Source organism: Agelaius phoeniceus, chromosome 6 (genome assembly GCF_051311805.1).
Source record: "Agelaius phoeniceus isolate bAgePho1 chromosome 6, bAgePho1.hap1, whole genome shotgun sequence".
Classification (NCBI taxonomy): Eukaryota; Metazoa; Chordata; class Aves; order Passeriformes; family Icteridae; genus Agelaius; species Agelaius phoeniceus.
In genome coordinates, this window is record NC_135270.1 from 60,725,510 (window position 1) to 60,749,265 (window position 23,756).

The 23,756-nt window shown below is 45.8% G+C and overlaps 1 protein-coding gene across 12 annotated transcripts in view; it reads right to left on the minus strand.

The window, feature by feature from the left end:
• Positions 1-1,415: 1,415 nt before the first annotated feature.
• Positions 1,416-23,756, minus strand: part of KTN1 (kinectin 1) — a 79,486-nt gene continuing 57,145 nt past the window's right edge. For 5 of the 12 annotated variants that reach the window (XM_077180848.1, XM_077180843.1, XM_077180845.1 and 2 more), the window contains 17 exons: positions 23,300-23,337; positions 22,551-22,641; positions 22,338-22,406; positions 21,943-21,980; positions 20,929-21,019; positions 18,894-18,980; positions 17,010-17,099; positions 15,909-15,989; positions 15,251-15,340; positions 15,075-15,167; positions 13,506-13,577; positions 12,957-13,040; positions 12,671-12,754; positions 10,351-10,434; positions 8,902-8,994; positions 3,359-3,478; positions 1,416-1,933 (listed from right to left, as the gene is read on the minus strand). In XM_077180848.1, coding sequence (XP_077036963.1) covers positions 3,374-3,478; positions 8,902-8,994; positions 10,351-10,434; positions 12,671-12,754; positions 12,957-13,040; positions 13,506-13,577; positions 15,075-15,167; positions 15,251-15,340; positions 15,909-15,989; positions 17,010-17,099; positions 18,894-18,980; positions 20,929-21,019; positions 21,943-21,980; positions 22,338-22,406; positions 22,551-22,641; positions 23,300-23,337 — 1,290 coding nt within the window. In that variant the 3' untranslated portion in view covers positions 1,416-1,933; positions 3,359-3,373. The remainder of the gene's footprint in view (positions 1,934-3,358; positions 3,479-8,901; positions 8,995-10,350; positions 10,435-12,670; positions 12,755-12,956; positions 13,041-13,505; positions 13,578-15,074; positions 15,168-15,250; positions 15,341-15,908; positions 15,990-17,009; positions 17,100-18,893; positions 18,981-20,928; positions 21,020-21,942; positions 21,981-22,337; positions 22,407-22,550; positions 22,642-23,299; positions 23,338-23,756) is intronic. The other 7 variants (XM_077180851.1, XM_077180850.1, XM_077180846.1 and 4 more) reach the window with 3 other exon arrangements.

The window sequence follows — 23,756 nt, forward strand, 5'->3', positions numbered from 1 at the left end:
CAGCTCAGCCCACACAAAGAGCCTGGAGACACAGGAATGATCCAGAGGCTCTCCAGGCACTGCTGGCCCTTCCAAAAGCACTTACTTATTTATTTATTTATTTATTTATTTATTTATTTGCTGAACGAGGCACCTCCAGCATTTCCAAACCACCTTTTGAAGGAAATTTTGAAGGACTTCACCTTAGCTGCAGAGACCAGATCCCACTGGGATGATGCTTCAGAGGAGCTTTCCCAGCATGGGTGGCCAAGGGGACTCCCCTGAGGGGCAGGAAAGATTCAGAGGCACGGGGACACCCCAGCCCAAACCATCACCACTGAAACTCCTGGGTGATGTTCTTCAATCATTTAAAATCAGTCAGACCTGCATGGGTCCATTAAACTGCCCATTACACCCCAAAATAGGTGTTTGGACACCTGCTAGAGCCTCTGACCCCAACCAGGGCAAGTGTGGAGACCTTCCAGGGTTCAGGTTTTCCTTGGATCTGCAGTTGTAGGGGTGTTCCACCTTCCACATCCAACACCTACACAAGTCAGGCTAATGGCATTTGAGTTTTTACTCCATGGAACACAACATTTCAGTGGCCACAGCTGGAGCCCAGGGGTAGCTCCTGCTGTAAGGAAACCACATTTTCCAGTTCTTTCTCCCTCTTCTGAACTATTTCACAGCTCTCAGCAGGACTTGGCATGATCCACATCACTGGAACCAAGTAAGGAAGAGGCTTCTTTAGCTCCTGCCTGGTGAAGGCCAAATATTAACTAAAAAACAGCACAGAGGGGAGTGTGAACAGCTCAGGATGAGCAGTTTGATCTGTTTCACCTCTGCAATTAACCCCCAATTAATGACTGGCCCCTGTTTCATCACTTTCCCTCAGATAATCACATCCTCCAGTGTTCTAAAGAATCAAAGCACCCCTAACTTGCCCACTGCAGAATCCCACAGGACTGAGAGGTTCCTCCAAGATACAGAGGAGGGGCCACCTGATCTCCCCACACCCCCAGCAGAATCCCTGTCCCATCAAAGACCCTCCCACACTTGTTCCCAACAAAGCACAAGGTAAGAGAGCATCCAAACCCTGTCCCAGAACTCCTTCCACCCCATCCACAGATCCCATCCAGGGGGTGGATTTGGGGCAGATGGACACACTCTGCTCACCACTGGCTTTGTCACATCCAGTGTTTCCAGCTGTTCCCCTCCTGGCACTCCCTGATCCTTCCCAAAGACAACACATGGCACAGAACCACAATTTACATGGCACTTTAATAGGGATTTCTTGTCTTTTTTAAAACCTGGTGCCTCATCCTCTGCCCAGAAACAAGCACAGTGGGTGCAGCCTGATGCTCATTTTGGGGAGGGGAAAGGTGGAAACCTCACCTGAGTCATCCAAACTCACTTGAAAGAAGAGAGCAGGAACACCTTGAATAATAGCATCCCTTTATTTGCTGACACCATTACAAAAACTGATTACATTAGCAACCAAAAAAAAAGAAAAAAAAAAAAAAAAAGGAGTGTTTACTTGAGGTTGAAGTCAGAGGCAGCTAATCCCAAAAATGTAATTAAGTAAAACAGTGTACAACATCAGTATTAAAATGTCATTTCCCATCGGTGACTTTACCACGTTGGAGTTTTCTGAACAAGTTTCATTGAGCAAAATAAGATAAAAGATTATGTGTTTACTGTCTCTCCAGGAATGTAAAGGTCTAATTATCCAAACAGGTTTGTTTTTATTATAAAACTAAACTCTGGAGGTGTCTACAGAGTTGGGGTTTTTTCTTTAAATCAGTAGTCTAACAAGGATTAGAAAAGACAAAACTCTGTTCAGTGTTTCTGACGAAGTAGAAAGGGTGAAAACATAAATAAGGCTTTAATTTGGCAAAATATAATACAATGCCTTCTGCTATCCTCAAATGAACAATTCCCCCATGATTTCACTCTGCAAGAGAAACACAAAGCACCAGGTCAGAGGAGCAGCCTCCCAAGGAGAATTACAATAATTCCCTAATTCCAGCACCTTGCCTGCATTTCCTTGGTGTCAGCCCATGAGGAAGCCCAAGGGAACGGGCCTGGGTGGTGGAGGCTGAGCAGGAGCAGCCTCTGAGAGCAGCCAAGGTGCAGCAGCATCTCCCTCCCTCCCTCCTGGACACCCAGGTACCCTCTGCCAGCTCTGCTGCCCCTGCTTTGCAAAGGCAGGAGCACAAAAAGCTCCTGAATCAGGAATACAACAAATCCCATCCTCAGCAGATGAAAGGGAGCTCTGACACTCCTCATTGAGTGCTGCAGTTCCCAGTGCAGGCCCAAATCTGCATCAGTTTCCTTAAAAAGTTCAGTGTCTTGAGCTTATCCAACCTTCAGTCAGGACGAGCTGACTCTGGGTTATTTAACTTTATCTACAGCTCCTGAAAGGTGCCTGTGCTCAGCTGGGGCTGGGCTCTTTCTGCAGCAGCACTGACACAACCAGAGCACACAGCCTCAAGGGAAATACAGGCTGGATAGCAGGGAAAAGGTTTTTACAGAAAGGGTGAGAAAGTTCTGGAATGGTTGCCCAGGGAGGTGGTGGAGTCCCCATCCCTGGGTGTGTTTAACAAAGCCTGGATGTGGCACTGGGTGCCAGGGTTGAGCTGTTGGGGCTGGGCTGGACTGGGTGATCCTGAAGGTCTCTCCCAATCCAGTGATTCTGGAATTCTGTGAATCACCAGGTTTCCAAGCTGGCTGAATATTTAAATTAAAGCTTTGTCCATGTGTCTGTAACTGTTCAACACCATGGCAAGCTGGTGTTCAGCCACTCCCAGCCACTGCTGTGGGTTATTCCATATCCTCCATCCCAAAGCAATCAGAGCATGGGAGTGCACACAGTTTGCTGGTGGAGCAAACAGAGAGGAAAAAAGGCTCTGGGAGAACAAAACTTGGGGCATCCTGCTGCAGGAAGCAGCAGGGAGGGGTGGAATTACCTCCCTACATGAGGGACAGAAGATCAGTCTCAACTAATTGGCAGGTGCATCCAGACAGGAACAAATCCAGTGCCTACCAGGAGCTGTTTATGATTTGCATGTTTGGAATTTGGATGAGTATTAGGAAAAGATTCTTCACTGAAAGTGTTACCAGGGTCAGGAATTAGAACAGGGCAGTGATGGAATCTCCATCCCTGCATGTGGCACTTGGGGACATGGTCAGTGCTGGCCTTGGCAGAACTGGGGAAAGGCTGGACTCAGTCTCAGAAGGCTTTTCCAACCTTAATAATTCACTGACTGTACAAAGTCTCATATTCTGACATGAGAGTTGTTAATCTGAACAAAGCCCCACCATAACACAGCAGTGTCCCTCCCAGGAGCTGAACTGGGGGGTCACTGTCCACACCCACCTGGCTGTAGTGTCCTCATCCCTTTGACAGCATTTGGCTTACTGACATGAGCAGCTTCTTGAGGTGACCCACATCCTGGGTGAGATTCACCACCACATTTCTCCTTTTATCACTCAATTCCTGGAAGAAGGGAAAAAAAAAAAGGAAATCATTAAAAACTCATTTACAATCTAATTACCAAGAAAGCCCAGAATTAGATCCTCTGTATAAAATTACAACTGGTGGTGCAGAGGGGAACAATTCTTGTCAGTCAGAGGGTTATGGCCATGTTTAAGGAGAACATGGTTCAAAGTCAAGGAGCTCTTTCCTGTTCCAGGGAATCAACTGCACATCCAGCTCCTACCACCCCTGCCTGGGACTCCAGCCCTCCCTGCTTCCAGGAATTGTGCAGGTATGCACAGCTCATCCAGCCTCAAAGGTTATTTCCCCACCAGCCTGGCTGAACACCCACAAATGTGGTTTATAACACAGGCCAGGGTGCACAGGTGATGCCTCAGGTTTTAACTTTTCTATTTTTCCCATTCTGTGCTGCTTTGTGGGTGGGTCTGGGCTTCACATCAGGGGATACTGAGCTCTGTGCACAGAGCAGGGAGACAAAACAATTCCTGCTCCAGCTGGGCACCAAGGACAAATGATCCAAACCTCAGCCCAAGAGCACAAACCCCGTGGGCTGGAGAGAGAAAAACAAGCAGGGTGGGACTGCAGGGGCTAAAGCTGGAATGGGACAATGAACTGCAAGATGCAAATGGAGCAGAACTGATCCAAGGGAGAGACCCCATGACTGATTGTCCATTTTGGGACCATTTTGGTTGATCTTGGGTGCAGCCCTGGCTGGGCTCTGGTGCTGCCCAAGGTGGGTCCATGGAGGAGATGCTTTGAATCAATCCCTGCTTTGTTCTTTAGCCCTGTCCAGTCTCTGTTCTAGCTCAGCCTTCCCAAGGCATCACAGGCACCATCCTGGCCCCAGAGCTGGAACTGCCAAACTCCTGCCCCACCAAGGACTGGGTGTGACTGAGGAGCTGAGGGCTGTGTCCTCAGCAGAACCCAACACCCCAGCCAAGGCAGCTCCAGCTGTGAACCAGCATTTGGAACAGCTGCCTGGAGATCCACAGCCATCCCATGGATTCACCCTCTGCTCCAAAGCCCTGGGAAATTCCCACTTGCCAGCAACAGCTGGACTCACATGAAGGCTTCACACAACAGTCCAAGCACCAGAAAACACAGAGGAAAGGAAAAATGAAAGCTACCACGAGCTAGAAAGCTTCCTGTGCTGAAATGAAAATGCTGAGCTTGTGTTTTGAAACAAAAATAAAAGCCTTTTTTTTTTTTTTTCTAGGAATCTGACAGTTTCTTAATGAGGAAGTGTCACAGCTGAAGATGGACTCTCCTCCTCTTGCCTCCCTCCCTGTCAGCCTGGGCTAACAGTGCTGTGTAATCCCTGTTTTATTATATATTTATTGATTAATTAACCCCTGGTTTATTAGATTTATTGATTAACTCCTCCAGAGATGCACAGAGCACTCCACACCCAACACCCCCACCTTACTGCTCCTTATTCAGCTCAGAACACAGACATGCAGGTCACCTGCAGGAGAGCTTTTCCTTGAAATTTAACAGCTAAAAATCAGCAACTGTGCCATGGTGTCAGCACTGCAGAAGCACCAATTCTCCACAGGGGCACAGAGGTGTTTGCAGGCTCTCAGCATCCGTCAGCCCCACTCTGGGGTTACCCACAGAACGAGACTGATGCATAATGTGGGTGCAAATCTCTCCCCAGAGCTCCAGGGAAATTAGAGAGAGTTCAGAGAGGGCCATTTTCCCTGCTCCCATTTGGCTGGAAATGCAAAATGAGCAGTAAACCAAACTCAAGCACCTGCACCATCACAGGAAGGACTCTGGGCTCAGACAAGAGAACAAAATCACAGCAAAGCTCCTACTCCTGTGCAACTGGTAAACATTGTTCTACTGTAAAAAAATCATTGGGATCTGTATTAGGGTAGCCTTGACCTGTTTTACCCTTATTAAAGTAGAAAATCAGGTCTGTCAAGGCTGAGACTTGGCTTAGCAGTCTCACCCAGACTGATGGAAGTGGAAAGGTAAAGGCAATTAGCAGCCAATAGATGAATTAATCCAGCTCTGAGCAGCAGTGAGGCTGCCTGGGAGCAGCACAGAACCAGCAGGAGCAAGGAAGGAGCCCTCAGTGCCCTCCCAGCCCCTCTCTGGGAGCAGCTCCTCCCTCCCTCCCTCATTACTGCATCTCCCTTCTGTTCTGTGACCTCACTAATGGCAGGCAGGGCTCACTCATGAATCACAGACACATCCCCAATGCTCCTGGGGCCAATCCTGACCAGATCCCAATGGATCTGGGCTCAGCACAGTCCTCCTGCAGCTCCTGCTAACCCAGGGGTGCACAGCTGCCTCACACTGCTGAGCCCCAGCCCTGTGCTCTCCATGACCTGGGGGAAAGAGGGGACATTTAGGTCACATAAACAGAATAAATCTTTCCCTGTGAGGGTGGGCAGGCCCTGGCACAGGTGCCCAGAGCAGCTGGGGCTGCCCCTGGATCCCTGGAAGTGCTCCAGGCCAGGCTGGACAGGGTTTGGAGCAACCTGGGACAGTGGAAGGTGTCCCCACCCTCAGCAGGGGTTGGAACTGGATGGTCCTTAAGGCCCCTTCCAACCCAAATCATTCTGGGATTCTGTGATCCACTTCTCTGGGAGATGAGGATGAAGAGAGGAAGAGGAGGGTAGTGGGGAAGCCCCTGTGATTTCAGACCCAGCAGATACAAGAGGAGCTGAGCAGTCTGGACAGATTCCCCTGGGCTGTTCCACACATTTGGCATTCCCTGTTTGCAGTGATGGACTGCTCTGCACTGAGATCTGGGGGGAAAAGCACATTAGATTGCACATAAGCCTCAAAATAAGCTCAGTGCCTAAGCAAGCTGCTGAATAGAAATGACTTCCTTAAAGCACACTAAAAGCCCCCTTTAGTCATCAGCTGGTCCCATAAGTGACAAAGCAGCTGATTAGAAACCCCAAATGGTCTATTTTTAAATAGAAAGCAAAGGAGTCTAAAGAAAACACTCTGAGTTGTGTTTGAAGGTTTATGCAAGTATCATTTCTCAATTTTTGTGGGTTGGTTCCAGCACCCAGAAGGAACAAATATGTTCATTTTCGAGCATGTGTTTTCAGGTCCTTAGTTAAAAAAAAAAAAAAAAAAAAAGAGGCACTGTTGCTAGGTGGAAGTGGCTGGAAGAGTTTCTTTTTTGATCTCAGAGCTATTTTCAGCTGGGTTTTTAGGCTTCTGGGGAGACAGTTTCCTCTTCTCCCCTCAAAAAGAGGAAAAAAAAAGGCAGCAGAAAAGATAATGTTCTAATTCCAGCCTCTGCCAATGGCTACCTGTCAAAAGTGCTGCTTAGACAATTAATGTATTTTTACTAATGAAGGCTTAATTGCAGGTTTATTAGGACTGTTTTTCCACACCCCTCTTTAGAATAAAGCCATGGATATTCTGGCAGAAACCTGGGCTCCACGAGGTGCAGCAAGAGCAGAGCAGTGAGAGAGCCACAGGGGTTTTGTGAGGTAAGGCAATTAAACCAAACAAGCACATTTGGGCCACCACAGGGCACATCTGGTGACAGCCCAGCTCAGGAGGGCTGCCCAGAGCCACCAGCCACAAATGCCATGGCTGATGGCACTGGTGTCACTGCTGATGGCTCTGATGTCCCCATGGATAAGCCATGAAGGCACAGCACAGAGAGCTGGGCAGTGGTTTGGAGGGGGCTTTTCTCCAGCTGCTGCAGACAGGGACACAGCTCCTGGCTGGCACTGATGCCTCAGGTTTGAGCTTTTCTGTTTTTCAGGTTCTGTGCTGCTTTAGTGTGAGGGTCTGGGCTCCATACCAGGGGATGGTGAGCTCTGTGCACAGAGCAGGGAGACAAAACAATTCCTGCTCCAGCTGGGCACCAAGGACAAATGATCCAAATCTCAGCCCCAAGAACATAAATTAAATGGATTGAAGAGAGAAAACCAAGCAGGGTGGGACTGTATGGGCTAAAGCTGGAATGGGACAATGAACTGCAAGATGCAAATGGAGCAGAACTGATAAAAGTGTGAAACTCCGTGAGCAGTCGTGCATTTTGTGACCATTTTGGTTCATCTTGGGTGCAGCCCTGGCTGGGCTCTTGTGCTGCCCAAGGTGGATCCATTGAGCCCTCCTGATAAATCCCTGCTTTATTCTTCAGCCCTGTCCAGCCTCTGTTCTAGGTGAGCCTTCCCAAGGCATCACAGGCACCAGAAGCCCCTGCCCTCCCCTGGGAGCACAGGGAGGGCTCAGAGCTCTCCCATCCTGCAGGAATCAGCTCCCACCAGGGCTGGCACACCTGAAATCTCCCAGGCCCAGCTGCATCTCTGGCTCAGCCACAGCGAGCCCAGCCCAGGGGTCCATCAGCATCCATGAGTGATGAGCCTGGAAAAGCCATTTCATTCCTGCTAATGACTGCAAAGGCTTTCCTGCAGCTCTCCTCAGAGGACCCTGAGCTTCCTCTCACAGCTGATGAAGCCATTTAGGTTCATCAGCTGAAAGGAGCTGATATAAATTATTTGTGCTATCAGCAAGTGCTCCTCTGCCCCTCAAATGACAGCAGGTCCTTCCACTCAGAAGAAAATGGGGAATGAGCTCCATTGACACCACTGAGCTGGGAGAGAATCTCCTTCAGCCTTCCCAAATACCCTCTGGAAAGCTGTTCCAGGGCTGGTGTCAAAGCTGTTTTTGCCAGAGATGGAAAAAGCCAGTGACAAAGCCCCAGCCCCTGTGCAGGTGATGCCTTTAGGGCAATGCTCTGAGGACCAGATCCATACCCAGCTGTGCTCACAGCAACCCACAGGCTCAGGGGAGCCACCTGCCCCCAATTCCTGACCCTAAAGCTGCAATGTCACTGCTGGGGGATACAGGAACACCAGCAGCCTGCAGAGTCACCCACCCACAGCACTCAGGGCTGAAGCTCAGCTTAGCAACATCTTGCTGCTGGGCCACATCAAGGTCACACAAATTCCAGCTGAAATCAAGTTCTGGCTCTTGGCCACAGCTTCAGAGGAGCAGAAGGAACCATGTTCTGGCAAGAGAATCTCTGAGTGTTACACATTGTGCAAGACTGCCTTTCTTTGGCATTACTGATGGCACAAGGGCCAACCCAACAATGTTTTCAGCCCACTTAGTCATCAGCAGAGTTATTTTTGCCTTCCCTTTTTCCTTCTTGAAGGGGCAAGTCTGGGGATCTCCCCACTTTTGCCCAAACCAAACAAAAAACCCACCAAAAACCCAGAATCCCTCCCCTTCCTCATTGCAAATCTGAGGCACAGGAAGGAGGTCACGATCCGGACAGCAGCAAAATTCCCAGTGAATCCTTGACACCCTGGCAAGCTGTAGCACTGGATAAAGCCCCAATCACCCAAACATCCTGTTCCTCTGCTGGGCCTCACTTCCCAAAATTGCCACTTTGAGATTTGAGTGGCCCCTGAGCAGGAGCTCCAGGAATCACTCACCGAGTCTGTGCAAACGTCGCTGTTTTCAATAACATTGGCATCCCCAAAAACCTTCCCAATTTCTCTCTCCAGAGCTGCCAAAGACTCCTGGGCCTGTAAGGGAAAGACAGGATAAAAATAAAGACATATTAAAAAAAAAGAAAGGAAGAAACAGACAAAGCACAACAATTAGCAAAGCCCCATCTCCCTGAGAACACCAGAGACACAGGAAATCTTCAGCTCTGTCTAAGGATTTCTGTTTTATGCCAGATTTGCAGGAAAGATTTCTGTTTTATGCCAGATTATGCCAGGAAATCCGTTTTATGCCAGATTTGCTCCAGGGACCAACCCATTTGCCAAGACTGACATGTCTCCTCACAATCAGCATGTTGCATGTCAGCCTGTCTGCATCTGAGAGCAATCCTACAGGGAAGCTTCAATAGTCTCACATCAGGTTATCAGGTAAAAATCATGCAGTAAATTTCACAGGAGCAGGAGTGCAGGTCTCCAAAATCCTAACCCCAGCTCTGTATTTATGTAGGATACACCATGAACCATGGACATCAGCACAGCTGGCTTTGCATGTCAACACCCAACACAACTATCCAAAAATGTTTTCAATTCTTTATTACAGCAGGTTTCCTTTAGCTTCTCACCTCCTCCAGTGCTTTTGTGATCACCTATCCCTGTCCAGGACAAAAGATGCTCCCCCAACAGCATTTCCCACTCCAACCCTGGAAGAACTCAGCCCACTTTGATACTATCCTGGAGGAACAAGGTGTTGCAGAGCCTGCAGCCAGAGCCCAGCCACCCCACAGGCTATTCCTGCCTCCATTTACCAATTCTCCCATGACACCTTTGTTTCTGGAGTGACAGACAGCACTGAGACCTCTCATGCTTCAAGATTTTCCACTCCAACCCATCTTGTCATTGAGGAAAAGCACAGGAAACCCAGCTGTTTGTCCCATCACACTTGCACAGATCTAACTTTTAGGATTTGCAGTTTCCTGGCTTACAGTGGATATGTCACCACGTGCAAAAGGGCAGATGCTTTGTAAAGCAGCTTGCAACCTTCTGCCATTGAGACTGGATTTAAAAACCTGCAGTGTGGGTGGAAGGCTGTGGGATGGGCTTCTTGTTAGGCTGGAGTTTCTTTTAAATAAAGAATTGTCAGCCCCAGATCACCATTTGTGTCTACTGGCATAAAATTATCATGAACAGGGGATTTAGCTAAAGCTAAACTGCTTTTAGCTGCAATTTTATCCTTTTATTTTATCATTTCATTTTAGCTGCAGTTTCATGCATTTCTGACATGCAGGTAGAGCTCTTACAGTCCCAGCCAGTGGAGCAAGACACCCCACCAGCTCAAATCAAGCTCCTTCAAATCATCATTTCCAGCACTGCAAAACTCCAGACATTGAGGGGTTCTGCAAACATTTACATGTGCAACTGCTAAGGGTCTCTGCTTACCTTGGGCAAGTCACCAGCTACTTTTTCTCTCTCATTTTGATCAACTTTGAGTTTTGATAGTGTTTCATTTAGCTGTGTTTTCAGCTGCAAAAGAGTAAGCAAGCAAATCAGTTCCACTCCCACACACACAGATCTCCTCTGTCTGTCCCAGGGATTAACCCAGTGCACATGGACTGCAAAGGGAGTCAGATTTACTAACAATTACTGCACACAGGGGATTAGTGGACATGTATGATGAGGTTTACCAGGACAGTCAAGGAAGAGAGACTCCATCTGTAAAGATAAAGGTAAAGAATGGAAACTGCAGAAGACAAAAATGTGGTTGGCATTGGCTTCCTTACGAGTGGTTTCAACTTTGCAACTCCATTCCAGGAGGAGCATCAGCCTCTCCAGCATCCTTATCAAGGGAGTCAGCCCAGACTCCAACTTAATTCACAGCAAAAATGCAAAAATGAAGATTGTCATCTTGCTAGAGCAGGCTAAACAGTCTCTCTACTGCTGAATAAACTAAAAAGCTCTACTTATCATCTTAATAAAGCACCACTTACTACAACTATGTTGACTTAACCAGTCTGTTAATGGCACATCAAGGCATGAATCACTGACAGGGACATATTAACTTGTCGATTGTGTTTAGATTCAATCCAAAATAGTGAAACTATTTCAGTCAAGAGGGATGAATGCTTTGTACTGGCTGCAGTCAGTACTTAAACTGCAGCCTTTCCAAAGGATACACAGTTTTTTAAAGGATATTTTGATTGCTCTACAATACAGCACACAGAACCAGCCAGAGCACTTGAGGCTTGAGCCTCAAACAGAAGTGCTAACAAGGAGCTCGAGTGCCAATTTTGTTGGATTTGTGCCTCTGAAGTGTGCTGTGCTAATGTTCACTACTCCTGCTGTCAATCTTCCTGGAAGCCAGCAGGAGATTAAAGGAGGGAACAATGGGCTACTCAGAGCCCTGAATTTTTACTGACTCCAAACCTACATATTGTGTTTGTCTCACCCTTGGAGGCTTCCCCCTTTGGAGCACCTGGGCTGGTGAATGCTGGGCTTACACCATTTTCAGGAAGCTCCTCTGCATTTTCACTTGCTTACCTTTTAAATAGTGGGGAACCCATTCTGAAACCCCACAATTTCTAATTCCTCAGCCTCCTGCAGAAGCCACTCACACACACCCAGGACAGCATGGAGGTGGTTGTTTAGCACATCCTCACACTCCCACCAGCACAGCACCATCACATTGCACTCAAGCTGCCCTAGCAGGGAGCTCAGCTTTTTAAGCTTTTGTTGTCCACAGACATAATAAATTGTTGCCTCAAAGAGGTTGGTGTTTACTGATTAACTCCCAGACATGCATTCAATTCCCATTTTCTTTGCTTTCAGAATGAGAGGCTTTGCTTGCTGAGGCTAGTGTACCATTAACTTCAGCACATTGTTACTGTGGTGGTGGTGATTTTTTTCTATTTTTCAGCTATTTCAGCCCAGTTCCATCAGTGGCAGTAGCCTGGCTGTCCCATCATCCCACAGACACGGTGACAGGGACAACCCTCCCTAATTCTGGCTCAAAAGCAGGAAAGCACTGGCCAAACACAAGCACAGGAAGGCTCTGACTGCTCCTGCAGCCTTAAAAAACAGGTCACTGAATGAAACAAGTGAGAAGGGAAGGGGCTCAAAATGGAAAACCATGCATCCTTAGGTCTATCCTGTTAATCCAAGTCCTTCTTGAGAAAGCTGCTATAGGAGCATTATTGGCTGGAAGCATTTTTAGCCAAACAGTCTGTAACACATGCAAGCACCAAGCCAGCACAGCCATTCAGCCACAGCAGGGTGTCAGCAGCTGAATGGCTGAATACTCTGAATTCATCCAACTTTGGCTCGGCCAATTTCTGCTCATACAGAGCAGGATGGAAAAGGCTCTGCACAGTCAGAGCAGGGATAGCACTGCTGCATCCTCAAAAGCTTTGGGGGGAAAAAAAAATCCACCAGAGGAGATTAATCCTCCAGTTAAACTGATGAGAGCACCACTTTTGTTGCTCCAAGGACATTACATTTGCTGCTTCATATGCCTACACTGCAAATCTTCTCAAGAAGTTTCAGGAATGAAAGTCTTACAGACTTTGGGAAAAAGTCTTAAGAACCAGACATGCTATTGTTAGGAGCAGAGAAAAGAGACAAATTGTAAAAGTCAGACTACATAAATGATTTCAATGGACAAAAATATCAGGCTGAAGAGGTTAGCAGAACAGACAGGATTTGAAATAAGTCTCCGCTTCAGACGTATGCTGGGAGCCTCGTTTGTGCCCAACAAGCTTCTTACCAAATTTAACTCTTCATTCTGTCTTACTGCTTCAGAATATGAATCATCAAGTTTTTTCTGCAATTCAGTCAAGAGATCTTTGAGCTGAAATGAAGTTTAGAGTTTTTAGGATTTGTCTCCTTAGTATGCCCGTTCTCTTCTGCTCAGTTATTAGTGTGCTGCTCTAGCCTAAGGTCACAAGCACACAAACTCCTCAGCCACAGGGGCTAAGCACTAGGTTAGTTTGCCAGGCAACTGGTAACCAAAAGAAAAAAAAATAAAATACAGCTTGGACAATTGTGTTTACCTCTCTGACTTCTGAAACATAAGTGGATCGTTCTATTTCTGCCTTTTCTAGTTCACTTTCCAAATGTTCTCTCTCTTTTTTAAGCTAGAAACAGAAAAACAGAGTTAAATCAGATGTTTCCAGTGTTTTCTTGCAGTATCATTTGCTTGATTATTGGCTTGATTATTTGCTTATAATTGGCTGTAAATTTCTATGAAATATTCCATGATGTTTTGAGAGCATTTCAAGCCCAGCGATTGCACAGATTTAAACACAAGATTGCAGATTTAAACATCAAAAATAAGAAAAAAAAAGAGAAAGAATCAAGCCCATGATTGTCAACAAGCAGTGAACTGCTCAGTCTCCCAAGAAAGAGCCCCAGTGGGTGAGTACAGAAGTGAAAACCAGAACAACTTTCCAGCTTCTCTGCCTTTTAAAAACGCTCCCCCAAAGGCTCAGGTTAAACTGCAGCACAGGCTGGGGAGAAGTTCAGATTTACAGCACAAGCCTAAACTGTGTTTCAACAACATAAATCTTCCAAGACAAGAAGAAAAAACCACCTGCACCTACAGTTTCAACTTCTTTGTTTTCTTCCTTTAACCTCTCCACCTCGTGCTGCAAAGAAGTGACCACGGAACGCATCTGCAGTTTGGGGGAAAAATAAAAATATTTAGTTGGGCTGGTCTGAGACAAACTCTGCATAAATACACAAGATTGTAGAAATGATCTGTAATATTTTATCCTAAATATCTAAATATTTTATCCTAAAAATATTAGGGATGAAATCAGAGTGGCTGAATAAAATAAGATGCTCACTCAAATAATTCAATTTACTGAGTCTACACCATTCCTATCAATTCCCAGCCCAAGTTCTTTGACATACTTAGGAGCCCACATGGCTGAAAGATTTGGAATTGAAGCACTAATCCAGTTGTCCATTAGCCATGGTAAGGAAAATATCCTTCCCAGACTGGGAGTATTCACCATCCATGTACCCAAACCCAGCATTTTCAGCCTTATTTGGGGCTGGCTAAGTGCAGCAGATGGCAGCACATCTATAGTTCCAGATCTGACAGCCTTTATAAGCCCCTCAAACAAGATGTTTATAAATCATCTGTTTGCTGCCAGGCTCACACAGTGGCACTCAAATTTACTAAGCACAGATACTTTAGAAATTACTTTTTTAAAAAAGCTGTTTGACCTACTTTAATTCTAGATTAGAAAATAAACATAAAAGCCCTTTTTCTTCCCACTTTTGCTATCAACAGAGCCTTCCTAAAAGGAAAGCTTTGCAGGCAATTTCAAGTGTAATTAGTTGACCATAATGGATTGAGCAGCACTTTAACAGCTTTCAGGAAACTGTTATGATTCTATGATATTTCAATTTTAGCACAAAGAGTCCATATCTGCTCACAAACATATTTAGAAAAAAACCTATGTGCTCAATAAAAACAGGGCCCAAGTTACCAGGATCAGAAAAATTTATATTTCTGGGCACATTAATGGGACACTTGTACATTCAATCTTTGGCTTCCTATCCCATCAGCATTAATATTATTATTTATTATTTGGCTGCTTCCTGCAGCATCTGCAAAGGACTCCCCATCCCTGGAATTATCCAAGAGCAGGCTGGACAGGGCTTGGAGCAAGCTGGGACAGTGGAAGGTGTCCCTGCCATGGCAGGGGGTGGAACTAGATGAGCTTTAAGGTCCTTCCAACCCAAACCCTCCTGTGATTCTGAGACACAGATTTATCATAATGGTCAAAGACTTTATACCTGTGCTGTTTGTTTTTCTTGCTTCTGTAAAAATGGCAACAGAAGTAGTGACATAAATCTAAAGGTATCAACAAATCCTCCAATTTTCAGTCTCTTTAGTGGAAATAGATTCCTTCAAAAGTGAAAACCCAGCCTTTACATGAAGCAAAGTATCACAGCACCAAAATACCCTTGATATGAGGAATCATTCCTATTATACTTATTGCAGGCTTCACCTTTTTCATCCCCTGGCCATGCACACATCAAACCAGGCAGCCAGGGCTGTTCCACACCTGCCTTCACAGAGCTCAGACACCCTCTGTGACTTCAAGCAGAGCCTGCCTGGCTGCTGAGGAAAAAAAAAAAAACAACTTCAGAAATACCTGTTTAAGTTCCTTCTGTGATTCTTCAACTTTTATCTTCCATTTGCTTTCTTCCTCTTCCACACTCCTCTGTAGCCTTTGTAAAATCCCCTCCTAAGAAGAGAGAGGGATTTGAAAGCTCAGAGCAGAAGAAAGGCAGCTGGAACATCACAGAGGTGACCAGGCATCCCACTTACTGTCTCTGCCAGAACAGATTTGTATTTCTCACACTCCAGCTGCAGCAGGATGTGCATTTCCTCAGCCTCCTTCAACTTCTGCTCCATAGCCTGGCAAAGGAGCAAAGGCACCACAAGAGTCACATCTCAGTGGATGGATTTCAGTTCCATTCATCTCATTTCAACAAGTGGTATCACTCCTGGGGAGGTCTGTCTTTCCAACCCATGAAAAAATAACAGCAAGTGCAGTGTTCACCTGCCACTCTCAGTACTCAGTCACAAACTCTGAGTTACTGTAAAAAAACCCCATTACTGAAAAAAAGAGAATGGGGATTTTCAATTTGATGAACTCACAATTCCTCAAGGTACTTATCAAAGATGCAAATACATTTCTGTGAATATCTGAACAGCAGGTTGCCCAGAGAAGCTGTGGCTGACTCATCTCTGGAAGGGTTCAAGGCCAGGCTGGATGAGGCTTGAACAACCTGGCCAAGGCAGGGGGGCTGGAACTGGATGATCTTTAACCCAAACCATTCTAGAATTAATATAAAGCAATTTTCTTGTGACTTCTCTGAGAACCTGAACTTCCCAACCCACAGCACAATTTTCAATATTTATATTTCAATATTTATACTGGACAAATTATCCCACACATCAACTGTCCATTTTTTGTGCCTACCTTGACATCTTCAGATCCTGAAGCCTCTCTTAGGTATTCTTTAGCCATCTTTTCAAACCCACATATCCACTCACTGTGGCTCTGTTGGGAAATCATTCAGTTAAGGCTGAGAATAACCTCAGGAGAGCTCTGCTCAGGACATTTCCCTCCCCACTGCTGAGGGAGCAGTGTCTCAAGTGCCTGGAGCTCACACACAGCCCCATGGTTGTTGTTCAGGCACACACAGCTGGCAGCAGCCCAGGAGCACGAGGTGATGAGACACACACACAGTTCAGGGGGGCCTGGAGGAGCTGAAATGCAGCTGGGAGACACAGGACTTCCTGCAAGTGTCAGGGCCCTGCATAAGCATTTGAAGATTCAAAGGAATCTTTCCCCAAATCCCTGAGCACTTCAAGCAGATGCTGTATAACTCTAAGAAGGTTGTTTCATAACCTTACAGAAAGTCCTTTTAGCAGGACACTTACTTTAGCACATTTGGAACAATTTTAAATCTGAATATTCAAAACCTCTAGAGGTTATAAATGAAATGCATCCATGTTTCCAGACTCACTTGATATTGTTCACCCCATCTGAACCCCAGGAACCCAGGGTATTTTCCCTGAAAAATCACTGAAATTCACCAAAAATCACTGAAAGCCACCAAAAATATAAAACATTAAACTGGCAATCAGTGCTTGGGAACAAAATAAAATCCCCTACATTGTATTAAGTGTCACTGAGGCACTGTAGCTCCTCTGGAAAGGTTGGGAATACAGAGATCCCCATTGTGCCAGTGAGCAAACACAGCAGGCATTACCCACCCCTGAACATTTACTATCTCAGTGAGACACTGAATAACACAGACAGGTAAATCAGATGGTGGGGCATAAAAACAACAAGATAATAACCTTTTATTTTGCTCTTTTAACACTTCTTGAAGTAACTCATCCATAGCTTTGCTTCCCTGTGCAAGTACAGGCATCACCAGTGAGAGACACTCTGGCCCCACTGCAAAACCCTTGGGACAGAGGGGCTGTGAGGGAACACTCCAGGACTGCCCAGCCCAGCAGGAGCAGAGCTCCCTGACCCCAGCAGGAGGTTAAGAAGATCCACTTCTCTTACCATGTTGGAAGGAAGAGAAACTTTGGGGAAGAGCTTCTGGAGGAGCTGGCGCGTCTCCACCTCGGCAGCTTCCAAATGCTGCTGCTTCTCCTAAAGCAAGAGGAGGGCACAGGTGACATTGGGGACCTCACTCACCGACCTGGCAACAGCCTCTCCTCTGCCTACAGCAATTTACTTAACCCAGGAAGTCTTTTTCTAAGTGAGAAAGGAGCTATAGTCTCTAAAATTGCAGTAAATTGCTTCAGAAATGGGCACCAAATTGCTTCAGAATTTGGCCTTTGCATTTGTTCTCAGTTAAGCTTTTATTTTCTGAAGTTCTCCTCCAGTCTAGCCTGTTTGTACAGAAATTACACCATTGTTCACTTGTCCACAACACAAACTGCACTGTGCTGAGTAACTGCATCCATAGATCGTACCAGCCCTGCCACGCAAGTGAAGTGAGCTCAAAATCAAATAGTTTAATCAATCAACTATTTTTATTTTCTAATCTGTACTTTTAAAATAATTTTAGGTGTGAAAAAAAATCACCGTAAGATAACGTCATCACTTCGGAAACAGAGAATAAAAATCAAAAGGAAACTTTGTGTTAATGCACATTTGAACCAGGCCAAGAAAGTAAGACTTTCAAACATTACTTTTAAATACTTAAGAGGAAGCCACTTACATCCTCTTTTCCCAACCCTGGATGCAATGGGAGATAATTATTAGAGCTGTGTGACAATCTCCAGGTGTTTTTTGTTAGTGTTCTGCAAATATAAATACCCAGAGCCACAGGCACCACAGGTCTGCCCTTCCATGTATTTAACATTAAAAGCAGAGCAGCCACAGGACACGTGCTTGCTGTGCTTGTGGCAGATTGGGTTAATTTAGCCATACAACACTCAGGCTCTCCTTTAAACTTAAATGCAGAAAGCCTGACACACTGCACAGAAGGGCAGCTTCCAGCCAAAATCCTCCACTGATAATTTGGGATTTGTTTTTCCCTTTGACACCAGTGCTGCTCTGAGTTCCTGTGCTGCAAGGGATCGGTGGTGTGAGCAGGCTGAGATTCAGAGACAGAAACAGACAGGAGACATTAGGTGGTGAGGCTGTGCTGGGTGTTAGTTGGCAGCAGTTTAGGAGCCACCATGAAGGGGCAAAAGGCTTTGCTGAAGTCCTCCAGCTGCAGGAGAAAGCAGGCAAGCATTAGCACATGGTGAGAGCAGGGACAGGCTCCTGCCAGCACAGAGCAGACACAGCTCCAGAACAGACACACAACCCCAAAGCAGAGCTCCTCTGCTCCTGGCTGCTGCTCTTAGGGTTAGTTGGATGGGTTTTTTTAGTTTTTTTTGAGTTCTGCACAGTGGCAATGAACACTGAATCAGGCCCATGGCAAACACAAGCAACTGACATCCCATATAATTTTGAACATTGGTCCAATATTCCCTGTCAAGCTTCATGTGCCTTCAAGGAGGAAATTCACAGCTGTGGTGAGAATTTTCTGAGAAGCTCCTAGATTTTTTAATAATAATAATAATTTAGTCCTGGTTCTTCCCAGGTCCAACAGATTTGTTCAAGCACAGCCAAAGCCCAGTAGAAGAAAGCAGGTTGCTCACCAGCACAGCTTTTCATGGGAGCTCCCCACAAATCAAAACCAATTCACAACAGCTCTAACAATTATGCAAACAGAAATCAAAAGTCAGCATGCCCACAAACTAACCATTAAAAAAAAACAAACAACCTAAAGACAACAGGAAGAAGCAGAGGTGAAAGTATATGAATGATCACTCAGAAGAGGTTATACTTAAACTGCAGTAAAAGTTAAATGTCTCCATTTCACTTAAAGAACCAGCTGCAGATCTGCTTCTAGCTTAATGCATCATTTCTAGCAGTCAACATTACAACCTTGGCAGTCTTGTTCACTTTCTCCTGCAGCAATTTTTCAGTTGATGCCAATGCTTCCATTGCTTCCCAGTTTTTCTCCCGAAGGTCCTAATCATTTTTAGAAAGAATGATTTCAGTTCAGCCAATATTCAAACTGTTTGTGCTTTTACTTCAGAGAAATATTTCCCATTACATTCCACCATTTGCATTTAAATGCTGGTTACTGCAAGGTGATTTTGCTGGGGAGTATGACATACACTAGCAAAAACAAGTGTGATGTTCAAAGAGTCTGAATGAAAAGTGGGGGGGGGGGGGGGGGGGAAAAAGCCAATTTCTGCCCAACCTGCCCCATGTCCAAAACTGATGCAAATGTTACTGCAGAGCATTATCACTACAGCAACCCCACACTTTGACTGCACTTGTAAGAAGAAAGAGGGAAGTTTTCAAAAGTAGTGAGGAACACAGACACCAAACCACAGATTACACAACAGAGTGTTAGGCATGTTGCAGTGCAGAACCCAGCATGGACCCAGGAGACACGGAGGTGTGCACATCTACAGCCCTGACCCTGCAACCACACCTCAGCCCAAACCCCGGCGCTGCTCTTGGCAACGCGCGGCTCAGGGTTTGCAGCTCTCTCCACTGCACCCACAGAGAACTGGTTTGGTGCTCAGCACCCTCCTGGGAGGCTCTGGGGTTTCAGAAGAGGTGAGCACATCCCAGATGCACGTGGGAAGGCCACGGTGCCACCCTCCTGTGTCTTTCTTGGCGAGGTCATCAAACGTGTACTCCACAAGATGTCAACACAATCAGTGAGAGCCTGAGAGCTCTTCTAAGAGCAGCTCCACAGCTCTTCTGAAGGATGGTGGGGCCTTGCAGCAAGGAGATTACAGTGCTTGGGATTTAGATTTAACTTTTTCCAACCCTCAGAGCAAATCTCCTTTAGCAAAGGGTTATTTTGGAAAGGTTGCATTTTAAATTCATCAAAAGCCTAGCAAACAGCTACACTAATTTTGCTTTACCACTCCTATTGGCCCACAATCCAACGGGCTGTTCACAGGATATAAACACAACATTGGATAAAACTGAGAAAAAGCTGGGACCTACAGGCCTGGTCTGCCTTTAGCAGCAGCCAGACTTTGCCTGCAGCACAAAGGATATTCAGCCCTTGTGAATCTGCAGGAAACAAACCTTCTGTTCTACCTTTCCAGCTCATCATCCATCTTCTGAGACTACTCAGCCTCTTTCTCTCCACTTTATTTCAGCTCTTAAACAGCACTTCTTGCTCAAAAGTTCTCAATATTTTCTTTGTGTATTTTCCTTTGACTGTCTGACTATTAAGAAATAAAGCTTATTGCCTGCTATTCATTGGATTTTACAGGGTATCAAGGAGAGACAGGTGAGATAAACACCCTGTGTTTTAACTTTCTTCCATATAACTTAAAAGATAACACTCCCCTGCCCTGCACAGGTAATGCATTACAAGGAAGTAACTCCACTGTTCTGTGATGGAAGATACAATCTTTAATTCCATCTACAAAGAACCCAGACTGCACCCTCAGCAGCTGCTGTGCAGGAAGGCTCAGTCCTTCACTTCCTTTAGAAGATCAGGATCAACCACTCTCAGGAATGGGAAGAGCCAGATCTGAGCACCCTGAAGGTAAAATTCCTGCCCTATGTCCCAACACAAGGACCAGAACTCTGTCGGAGCACAGCTCCTTTCCTCCTCCCACCCTCCCTGCCCTTGGCAAAGGGCATGTGTCTGAACAGGGTTAACCAGGTTGGAATCCAAATCCAAGAACTTGCTGTGGGATGTGTCCCCTAGCAAATCTCCTTCCTCTCATCCAACCAACAAATTGTCCAGGAGCTGACACAATTCTGAGCAGTGAAGTCAGGTGTGCTGAGTCACTCCCAAGAGGAAAGGAGCACCCAGGGACACAATACAGCTGTCAGAAACACTCTTTGAAAAATGTCCCAGGCCTCAAGAAGTGCTGGGAACACAGGTTTGGTTGTTTTGGGGCTTTTTTCTGGAGTGGTGGGGGAAGAATTTCCTTACGTTGTTCTTTTTCCTCTGCTGCTCAAAAGCATTTCTCTGAGAGGCGAGCTCGCTCTGGAGATTGGCAATTTCCTTCTCTTTGCCTGCAACCCTGAATTAACAAAGGGAACCACAAACAAGTCAGGAGACATTGAAGAAATTCCCAGTGAAGCACTGACACCCTTTCCCACACACTAACTTGCCTTCCCTTCCCTTTTCAGCTCTCTCTGAAAAGCTGTTTTCACTGACTTGGCAGCACTGCCTGCTTCCCACTGCTCCCTGAAGCACTCAGCCTGAGCAAACCCATTGTAAAGCTGTTGTTTGCCTACAACAGGCATCTGCACACATTTAGCAGGGCCATGGAAAGGCAACACATTAGCTGAGGGTAGTCAGCCAGCCCACGCCAGTACAACACCACAGAACAGGCACTGCCTGCTGAATGAGAGTGTTCCCTTTCAAGCACCTAATCCACAATTTGTAAGTCATTTAACTTGAAAGACAAATAATCCAGCCAGCTAAAAATGCATGACAGTGGCAATTTGCTTAGCACAATACAGCATTAGCTACCACATAGTTATTTAATGTGCTTCAGCCCCACATTATAACACACTTTTACCCCTGAGGTTTTCCCTGGAAGAGATTTCCAGATGATTTTGTAATAGGAACAACCCTCTGCTAGGCTGAAGTTCCAGAAAAAAGCCTGTCATGTTTGCTTGAAACACCAACATTTAACTCTTCAGCCATAAGCTGAGCTGGCATGCATTCAAAATAACATCAATCAAGGCTTGCTTCTATGGTGGGCACAACACATTGCCAGCACTGTCTGTCTGCAGGAGATTACACCTGAGGATAAGCAGTGTGAGCAGAATCTCCCGTGCTCAACTTCTATGAGACAGTAATTTAATTTATTTCTTTTTTTACTGGCCACTTCACATCGTCTGATACTGTACATTTGGCATTTATTTCTAAATTTCCTGAGCAATTAACTGAACTGAATCAATTCTCTAATGCATTCAACAACCTGGCAGTACTCACACTTGTAGAAGCTCCTCGCTTTGGACAGCCAGAGATGCCTACAAAGAGATCAGAGATGTGTCAGGAGCAGAGCAGAGCAGCAGAGACCAGGATGTGCCTTGTTCACCAGGCACTGCTGCAACACCACAAAGCTGCACTCTGGGCCCTGGAGGGAATCCTGTGCAGCCTCCTCTGGCCAGGAACACAGCAGGCATAAGGAGGAGCACAAGGCTGCAAATCCACATGATAAAAGGAAGCAGGAACAGATATGCAGCAGCCAGAAAAGCTGGCTCAGTACAACCCAACCCCAAAGGTGCCCCTGAATTTCCATGGGCAGTACAACTCCTGGTTTTCCATGCAAGCTACCACCATTCATTTTTGACTTCTCTCAGTAACACTGCAATTGGAAGCTGTACCTGTTTGCAGTTCTCCTGCTTTAATTCCTGTATTTGAGCTTTGAAAGATTCGTTTTCTTTTTGTACATCCTGTTGAAAGAAAAAAGGCAATACATACTCATGTATCAACAGAGATATACAATATATAGAGAGAGATATACACTCACATATATGTACTCTGTATATATATAGATACACACTCCTCAAGATAACGTGCTTCTATCAAAACTTTACCTGTAACTGTTTTACTTGGTTTGCAATTTCTCTCTCTTTTTCTTCCACCATAGCTTTCAACTTCTTCATTTGTTCTTCTTCCCCTTTCAACCTGCAGAGATGGTTTAGAAAGTAAGGAGAAAGGGTTAAAGTAGGGGAAAAAAATGCTAAAGAATTTATGCTAAAAAGGAACAGCCACTCAAACTGGGGCAGTTTGTGCAGCAGGAGATAAATACATTTTGTGTGTGTTGAGGCTGCCTCAGGTACCACAGAGCACAGAGCAGCACAGCCCAGGAGCTGCTTTGCAGACAGAGCCCTTTGTGGCACAGTCTCATACAACCTTCCTCTGACTTGGAGCAGCCAGACAAAGCAGAGGAAAGCCTGGCAGCATTTCTCCATAAAACAGGAGCTTTGAATTGGCTACTGCATCTCAGCCTGAAAATGGCACAAACCGGATCTATTCACTTCTGTCACCGACTGAGCCACGGGCGCTACAACCTCCAACATGCTGAACAGCAGGAGGAATTAGCACCAGACATGAGGAGCAGCAGCAATTCCACTGGTTAATAGAGCCCTGGGTGCACATTCCCAGTGTGAGAGCAGCACAGCTCAGGGCAGGGACACCAGCCATGGCAGCAGCCACCAGCACTAACAGCTTATTTTAGCAAAGGCCATGAAATTCCTGACAGCAATTCAAACATTCCAGCTGAAGATAAACTCAATGTATATTCCCAGCAGGCACTTGAGGGAGTGCTACTCTGCATACTCACAGGTTCTCCACGTCCTGGGCTTGGGATGCAGCAGGGACCTGAAAAAGTAATTCCCAGTCTCATTTTGATGACACAGTTTTCAAATCAACAGCATGAGAAGGGGCAACACACAGCTTGCAAGACACTTGCCAAAGAAATACCAGGAATTTTGCATCAGGCATTGCTCCAAGAATATCTAATCACATAATGGATTTCAGAAACAGAGCTTACACCAAGCATCCCAAACTTCACACCAGCCAACTGCTCTCCATTCCATCTTCCCCCTGGGATAAATGCTTGTGTCTAGACATCCACCCAAAATAAAAGTCCAACTCAGTCTCCTCCATCAACAAAAATCCAAACTGAGCCAGAATACCACCTTACTGGAAAAATTCTTCCATTAAGTAACACCTGGCTTCGAGGCTGTCCAGTTGTCTGCTCTCAAGTCCAGTGCAGGAAATCAAAAGCCAAAATATTC